Source organism: Mandrillus leucophaeus, unplaced genomic scaffold (assembly GCF_000951045.1).
Source record: "Mandrillus leucophaeus isolate KB7577 unplaced genomic scaffold, Mleu.le_1.0 Scaffold13, whole genome shotgun sequence".
NCBI lineage: Eukaryota > Metazoa > Chordata > Mammalia > Primates > Cercopithecidae > Mandrillus > Mandrillus leucophaeus.
The window spans coordinates 5,931,110-5,939,988 of NW_012101254.1; the positions used below are offsets into that span (position 1 = coordinate 5,931,110).

Here is an 8,879-nt window from a genome sequence, read left to right on the forward strand (position 1 = left end):
TTTTTTTGTATTTTTAGTAGAGACGGGGTTTCACCATGTTAGCCAGGATGGTCTCGATCTTCTGACCTCGTGATCCACCCGCCTCGGCCTCCCAAAGTGCTGGGATTACAGCCGTGAGCCACTGAGCCTGGTCAGCTATTTTTTAAAATAGTAATTATGAAACACTTCACAAATTTGCACATCATCCTTGCTCAAGGACCATACTAATCTTCTCTGTATCGTTCCACCTTTACTATATATGCTGCCGAGGCAAGCACTCTGGATAGTTTTTTGGGGTTTTTAAAGATAGAATCTCACTCTGTCATCCAGGTTGGAGTGAGATGGTACAATCATAGCTCACTGTAGCTTCAAACTCCTGGACTCAAGTGATCCTCCCATCTCAGCCTCCTGAATAGCTTAGACTACAAGTATGCACCACCACACCCAGCTAATTTTTTATTTAAAAGCTTTTTTTTTTTTTTTTTTTGTAGACACGGGGTCTCGCTAAGTTGCCCAGGCTGGTCTCGAACCCCTGAGCTCAAGCTATCCTCCTGCCTCAGCCTCCCAAAGTGCTGGAAATATAGATGTGAGCCACAGTACCCAGCCTAATCAATCATTTCTAAAATGCAGATTAGTGGAACCAACCTACTCTTTCAAAACTTAACAGAATCATCCTGACGACAAAATGTATATATTATACCTCTCTTAGGGACAAGAGGCTTTACCAACTTCATTTCCTACATGGAACCCAGAGATTCCAATTCCCAATGAAAAATATTCCCTGTGAAAAAAGGAATAAGCCTAGTGGTGGAGAAAGGATTAATGACACTGAAAGGTGGCACATCCAGTATATAAACAGCCCACTAAAAACCTGTGCTTTGAACTTGTAATTCCCCCGTCACTAAGTAATGCATTCCTGAGCTCATACTACCAAGATGGTTATGGTCAAATCAACAACTGAAATCTTCTCATCCAAAAGTTGTAACTCTCTTAAGACTACTTTTCAAACCTTTCAATTTTTTTCTTTTCCTTTCTTTATTTTTTTTTTTTTTGAGACGGAGTTTTGCTCTTGTTGCCCAGGTTGGAGTACAATGGCGCGATCTTGGCTCACCACAACCTCCACCCCCCAGGTTCAAGCGATTCTCCACCGATTCTCCTGCCTCAGCCTCCCGAGTAGCTGGGATTACAGGCATGCGCCACCACGCCCGGCTAATTTTGTATTTTTGGTAGAGACAGGGTTTCACCACGCTGGCCAGGCTGGTCTCGAACTCTGACCTTAGGTGATCTGCTTGCCTTGGCCTCCCAAAGTGCTGGGATTACAGGCGTGAGCCATTGCACCCGGCCCCAACCTTCCAATTTCTAAGAGCAGTCTTGCCCTATTAAGCCAAACAGTTAATATTCCTTTTTTTTTTTTTTTTTTTTTTGAGTCAGAGTCTCACTCTTGTCGCCCAGGTTCGAGTGCAGTGGCATGTGCTCAGCTCACTGCAATCTCCACCTCCTGGGTTCAAGCAATTCTTCTGCCTCACAGCCTCCCAAGTAGCTGGGGCAACAGGCACGCACTACCATGCCCGGCTAATTTCTGTATTTTTAGTAGAGATGGGGTTTCACCGTGTTGGCCAGGCTGGTCTTGAACTCCTGACCTCTGCTGATCCACCTGCCTCAGCCTCCCAAAGTGCTGGATTACAGGCGTGAGCCACTGCGCCTGGTCACAGCTAACATTCATAAGTCCGATCCCAATCTACTTCATATAATGATCAGAAAGTAGGTAAAAAGGAAAAATTTTAAATAAGCTACCGCCAATTCGTATTAAGAGGATCTTGACTGTACCACCTGTCTGCCTACCTGCCTGCCTTCATTAATTATTCATGGTGCATCCATTAAGTGCAGGTACTCTTCCAGGTGTTTAGCATACGAGGGAAAAAAAAAAAAAGACAAAGACTTCTGCCCTTGTGCAACTTATATTCTGGTGCCCTTGGATGCGTTTTGAAATTGGTTGAGTATAACATACCAGTAATTTGTTCTTTGCAGCAGTCTCCAATAAATCTGACCATTTATATAACACATAATTTCTAATATGGATGTATGAGAATTGAAAATATATAGAAAAATTCAAATACAGTAGTCTTTGTGAACACCATCCTATAAATCTATAAAAATTATTTCTTCAAAAAACCAATAGCCAATAAGAAATTTAAATGACCGCACCTAAAATAATGAGGGCCTGCCTTATTTTGGCAGTCAGGTCCTTCTGAACACCTGCAAGATCACTACTTCCATACAAACCTCGGGATGTTGTTTTTGTTTTTTCACACAGAGTCTTGCTCTGTCACCCAGGCCAGAGTGCAGTGGCGTGATCCAAGCTCACCGCACCCTTGAATTCCTGGACTTAAGTGATCCTCCCACCTCAGCCTCCCCTGTAGCTAGAACTACAGGAACAAGCCACTATGTCCTGCTAATTTTTTGTTTTTGCAGAGATGGGGGTCTATGTTGCCCAGACTGGTCTCCAACTCCTTACCTCAAGTGAACTTCCCAATTCAGCCTCTCTAAGTGCTGGGATTACAGGTTTGAGCCACCATGCCCAGCCCTCAGGATGTTCAAGTGACCACTAAAAAATTTCATTATAATTTATACTTAGAGAATGCTCCAGATTTTAAAAACCCAGCCAGACATGATGGTGCTCCCCTGTAGTCCCAGCTACTTGAGAGGCTGAGGAAGGAAGATTGCTTAAGCCCAGGAGTTCGAGGCTACAGTGAGCTATGATTGCACCACTGCACTCCCAGCTGGGTGACAGAGTGAGATTTAATCTTTTAAATAACAACAACAAACCCTAGTCACATGGTAAAATTTAACACATTCCTAAAAGTAGTCTACTTTCAAAGTATTTCTAGTCATCTGCACATTGACCAAGTGGTTACTTAACATTGTTTAGACATGTACCATCCAGTATGGTAGCTACTAGCCACATGTAGATATTAATCACTTGAAATACGCCTCTTTAAAATTTATGTTTTCATTACATAATATACATCCATGTAGAAATACACCTAATCTAAAATGAGATGAGTTTTAAGCATAGCTTACAAACCAGAGAAAAAGAATGTGAAATATCTCAACAATTTTAATTTTTTTTTCCTACAGACAGGGTCTCACTATGTTGCCCAGGCTGGTCTTGAACTCTTGGGCCCAAACAATCCTCCCACCTCAGCCTGCCAAAGTGCCGGGATTACAGGTGTGAGCCACTGAGCCTACCCTCAACAATTTTTAAATCTTGATTACACAATAAAATGACATTCTAGATATGAGTTAAAATATATTATTAAAATTTACTTTGTAGGCCGGGCGCGGTGGCTCGAGTCCGTAATCCCAGAATTTTGTGAGGCCGACCGAGGTGGGTAGATCATCTGAGGTCAAGAGTTCTTGGCCAGCCTGGCCAACATGGTGAAACCACGTCTCTACTAAAAATACAAAAAAATTAGCTGGGTGTGGTAGTGGGCACCTGTAATTCCAGCTACTTGAGAGGCTGAGGCAGGGAGAATTGCTTGAATCTGGGAGGCAGAGGTTGCAGTGAGCCGAGATCATGCCACTACACTCCAGCCCAGGCAACAGAATGATACTCCGTCTCAAAAAAATATTTTTTTTTACTTTTTAAAATGTGACCATCTGGCCAGGTACAGTGGCTCACACCTGTAATTCCAGGATTTTGGGAGGCCAAGACTCCATCTCAAAAAAAAAGAAGTGGCTATTAAAAGTAATACATGTGGCTCACATTATTTCTTTTGAACGGCACTGGTTAAATGCAATGGTAGACTTCTTTTTTTTTTTGAGACAGAGTCTCCCTCTGTTGCCCAGACTGAAATGCAGTGGCACTATCTCGGCTCACTGTAAGCTCCGCCTCCAGGGTTCACAAAATTCTCCTGCCTCAGCCTCCTGAGCAGCTGGGACTACAGGTGCCCACCACCACGCCAAGCTAATTTTTTGTATTTTTAGTAGAGACGGAGTTTCACCGTGTTAGCCAGGATGGTCGCGATCTCGTGACCTTGTGATCCGCTCACCTCGGCCTCCCAAAGTGCTAAGATTACAGGTGTAAGCCACAACACCCGGCCCAATGGTATTTTAAACCTGTGGACAGAGCTAACATATGAATGTGTTCAAGCTGTACTCAGAATCATTTATTTTCTCAACTTACACTATTCAACATCTTATATATGAAAACATTTTTATCTGAAAGTATGAAAATGTCAGAGTCTAGGCCGGGCGCGGTGGCTCACGTCTATAATCCCAGCACTTTGGGAGGTTAAGGCGGGTGGATCACCTGAGGTCAGGAGTTCAAGAACGGCCTGACCAAAACTACTTAATTTTTGCCTACTAAAACTACGTAATTGGCCAGGCGTGGTGGCGTGATCCTGTAATCCCAGCTACTCAGGAGGCTGAGGCAGGAGAATCGCTTGAACCTGGGAAGCAGAGGTTGCAGTGGGCAGAGACTGCGCCACTGCATGCCAGCCTGAGCAACAACAGCAAAACTCCATCTCAAAAAAAAAAAAAAAGAGGGCGGGCATGGTGGTTCCCACGTGTAATCTCAGCACTTTGGGAGGCTGAGGAGGGCAGACCACCTGAGGTCAGAAGTTTGAGACCAGCCTGGCCAACATGGTGAAACCTCGTCTCTACTAAAAATACAAAATTAGCCAGATGTGGTGGCATATGCCTATAATCCCAGCTACCTGGGAGGCTGAGGCAGAAGAATCACTTAAGCCAGGGAGGTGGAGGTTGCACTGAGCCAAGATCACACCATTGCACTCCAGCCTGGGCAAAAAAAAATGAAACTCCATCTCAAAAAAAAAAAAAAGAAAGAAATTGTTTAGCGGAGCACCAACAAATACTTGGGTACCACAGTGTGCAGGATGTTCAATCCATAAAATAACATCTTCTGCCACACCTCCACAGCAGAAGAGTCACATATTCTATATAGAGCTAATATAATATGCACTGTGCTCCTACAAAGTGCCTGGCCCTGGCACCATGTGAAGTGCTTTACTCTCACTAAACCATAAAATTCTCACAACTACCCTATGTGGTAGATTACTACGACTGACTTTTTTTTTTTTTTTCAGATGGAGTTTCACTCTTGTTGCCCAGGTTGGACTGCAATGGCGCAATCTCAGCTCACCACAACCTCCGCCTCCCGGGTTCAAGCGATTCTCCTGCCTCAGCCTCCCGAGTAGCTGGGATTACAAGCATGCGCCACCACTACCAGCTAATTTTTGTATTTTTAGTAGAGACGGGGTTTCTCCATGTTGATCAGGCTGGTCTCGAACTTCGGACCTCAGGCAATCTGCCTGCCTCGGCCTCCCAAAGTGCTGGGATTACAGGCGTGAGCCACCGTGCCCAGCCTTATTAACACTTTTAAAGAGCCTGAAGCCAGAGAGGTTAAGTAATCTGCCAAAGTTGCACAGCTAGTAGTAACCTGTGGAAACAAGATTCCAACCCAGCAGACTTGATCCAAAATCATCACACATCTTCCCAAGTAAAAGGAATACAAAAATATTATACCATTATCTTACAGGATTGAGTTTTAGTTGGGGGGCATGTACCCTTTACAAAAAGATTGGAGTAGAGACAGTTAATGTTTTGCTTCCTACTCTCCAACCACACTGTTCCTAAGGATAGGTTAAAGTTGACCACATAGCCAGGCGTGGTGGCTCAGCCTGTAATCTCAGCACTTTGGGAGGCTGAGGCGGTGGAGTGCTTGAGGTCCGGAGTTCAAGAGCAGCCTGACCAACATGGTGAAACCCAGTCTCTACTAAAAATACAGAAATTAGCCAGGCATGGTGGCAAGCACCTGTATCAGAGCTACCCAGGCAGCTGAGGCAGAACTGCTTGAACCCCTGAGGCGGAGGTTGCAATGAGCCGAGATCACACCACTGCACTCCAGCCTGGGTGACAGAGTGAGGTTCAGTCTCAAAATAAATAAATAAATAAATAAAGTTGACCACATGAATTAAATCCTCAATCTTACTATACATTTGTTCTATGCTCCCTTTTCCAGAAAGGCCCTATCCCACCCCTCTGACTCAATTCCTATTAGTCCTCCAGACTTCATTTATTATTATTTTTTTGAGACTAAGTCTCGTTTTGTTGCCCAGGCTGGAGTGCAGGGGCACAATCTCAGCTCACTGTAACCTACGCCTCCCAGGTTCAAGCCATTCTCCTGCCTCAGCCTCCTGAGTAGCTGGGACTACAGGCACCTGCCACTATGCCCGGCTAATTTTTGTATTTTTAGTAAAAATGGGGTTTCACGATATTGACCAAGCTGATGTTGAACTTCCGACCTTGTGATCCGCCCGCCAAGGCCTCCTAAAGTGCTGGGATTACAGGTGTGAGCCACAGCGCCGGCCCAGACTTCATTTTAGGTATCATCACTATGTAAGTCTACTCAAACTCCTCACGATTTAGACTAGGCACTCTTCCTCCCTATGCTTACTACTGTAGCATCTTACTGGAATGCTCCTCAAGGGGTCTGTTGTGTTCATTTATTCTCAGTGCCTAAGAACAGTGCCCAGCATTAGATGCTCAATAAATATTTGCTGACCCATCTGATCACCTAACCCCAGCCAGCTACAGCTAAAAGTGGAGTGTTAAAAGCAAACTTAGTGCTAGGGAAGTGCTAGCGCTAAGTGCTAGTATTCTCTAACCCACAAGTTAGAGAACAAGCCCTAAGTTTCATGAAATTTATGACAAACCAAAAAAACAGTATGATACTCTGGAAATAAGGATTATGATAATTTGCCTCCCAAAAAAGGTGAGCAAAATAAAAATCTATTTAAAAAATGACTTGTCCAATTTAATTTCTGTAAAATTTATTTTGTGAGAATGAAGCAGCTGATATTTGTCACAAAAGAAAACCCAAACCAAATATTTCAGTAATGCTATATAAATTGCTTCAAATCAGCTTAATTTTGACAATTCCCAGAGTTCAAAGACGACTGCAGTTGCTTTTTAAAATCGTCTCAATATAAAATTACATTTAAACATGGGTTCAACTGCACGGCCACAATGCTGAGAGCCATGTGTCTTTTAAGAAAAGTATTGGGGAGCGGATGGGTTTCACAATTAATAAAGCACAATTAGCGTCAGCGCCACTTAAATTTTCTACCCAGATTCAAAAGGGACTTTCCTAGAGCTTTCCCTTTTCCTTTCCTAAACGGGAAATTCGATTAAAAAGGTCACTCTTCAGCTCTTACTGCCACACTAAGTAATTCTGAAACACGGTGAAAGTGCATTGTAAGTCCATAGGGCTATGACTGGCAAAATACTTTCCTGTAAATACTAGAGTCAAATAAAATAGAAGAGAGAACTTGACTTCACTCCGTTGGGTTTGAGGACAGAAACTGATCATCTTCCTCAGATTACTGCTTCTGTTGATGTCTCGAAAAGCGCTGAGGCAAATATGCCAGAGTCCCGCCCCAAGCGCGAAGAGCCTCCGATTGTTTGACACATCAATGGATTAGTCAATGAGGGCAACTCACTTTTCCCTTCTAATTTACCTTAATTATCCTTCTCAGAAACCCTCAAGTTTACTCTAAGTTATGACCATAAGGAATCTTCTCTTTGCCCCAAAGTATAAATTCAGGCCTTTCCCAAATAGCTAGTACTGCTTCAATCGCAACCACTGAAATAAATACTTTAAAAATATCACACATCTAGTAATTCCATGCAAATGTGGAAAAAGCCAGTCCAGTCGCCTGAACAAATAAGGTTCTGGAACACGGTTAAATGGTGCATATTTTGTAACAGAAGGCACTGAGCATAGTGGGAGACTCGAAAGCAAAAGACCGGATGGAAATCATGGGAAGACCCCGCCCCAGTAAGCTCGATGCCGATTCAAACAGTAACTTGGATCTGTCGTTTGGAATCGGAATCACTGAAACAAAGGCGTATATTACGGGAAGCAAGATGTCTGGAGTAAAATAAACGGTTTGCAGCTACCGAGACTTTACACCGTCCTCCCACAGGTCTTACCTATGGTGGAAATAAAGGTAGTATTGAAGGCATCATCCGAAAAACGAAAAAGGACGCAGGTCTTCCCCACTCCCGAATCCCCGATCAGGAGCAGCTTGAAAAGCAGGTCGTACGTCTTCTTCGCCATTGGGAGGAGCGGCTCGGGCTCTCGCCGCCGGCGGCCCCAAGGGATCGGTCCCTCTCACTACGGCCAACTCCTCACTCGGGCGTTCTCAGGCCGGAGGACCGGGGAAGCGTGGGAAAAAGGAAGGCTCGAGAGGGCGCGGGCGACCTACGAACAGCTTCGGGGAAGCCCCGACAGTGGCGGCGTCCAGTGCCTCCGAGGGCGGCGACCGCGGCTCCGCAGCCTCTCCCAGCCGCTCCGCCCGGTTCCGGGGAGTCGGTCGGGACAAAATGGCCTCCCCTCCCCCCTCAGGGCTTCTCGGCCGGGACGCTCCCACGGGCGAGCAAGCCTGCTCTGCCGTCGAGGAGGCGCGGCGGGCGTGAGGACAGTCTCTCTCGCGAGCAGAAACTCCGCGCTAGCACGCGGCGAGGGCAGCGAAGAAAGACCCCCAAGTCGACGAGCTCAGTTACATAGCCCCAGGAAACCGAGCCGCCCCGGCCAGAGCCACCTTTTCCCCGTGCCCTCTCACGCCGGCGTGCGCGCTGCCTGAGACGCACGCAAGGACGTACGCCCGCCCTTCCCTCACGCCCTAGCCCTGCGGTTCGCGTCTGCGCACGCGCACAAGAGGGCACGGGGCGCGCCGAAGTGGAGAGTGGAATGCTCGGGTATCCAAGCCTCAGTCTGAGGCTGGACCCAGAGGGGAGAAGGGAGGGGCGAGAGAGGGCGAGGCCGCGGGCGCGCTCCCTGTAGCCGCCTGATAGGGTGCGCGGCGTTACGAGCA

The 8,879-nt window shown here is 45.9% G+C and overlaps 1 protein-coding gene across 1 annotated transcript in view; it reads right to left on the reverse strand.

Moving 5' to 3' along the window:
• RAB10 (RAB10, member RAS oncogene family) overlaps positions 1-8,873 on the reverse strand; it is a 107,694-nt gene extending 98,821 nt beyond the window's left edge. Inside the window, exon 1 of the mRNA XM_011972682.1 lies at positions 7,996-8,873. Within this exon, the coding sequence (XP_011828072.1) occupies positions 7,996-8,122 (127 nt within the window). The 5' untranslated portion in view covers positions 8,123-8,873. The remainder of the gene's footprint in view (positions 1-7,995) is intronic.
• Between the last annotated feature and the right edge of the window lie 6 nt (positions 8,874-8,879).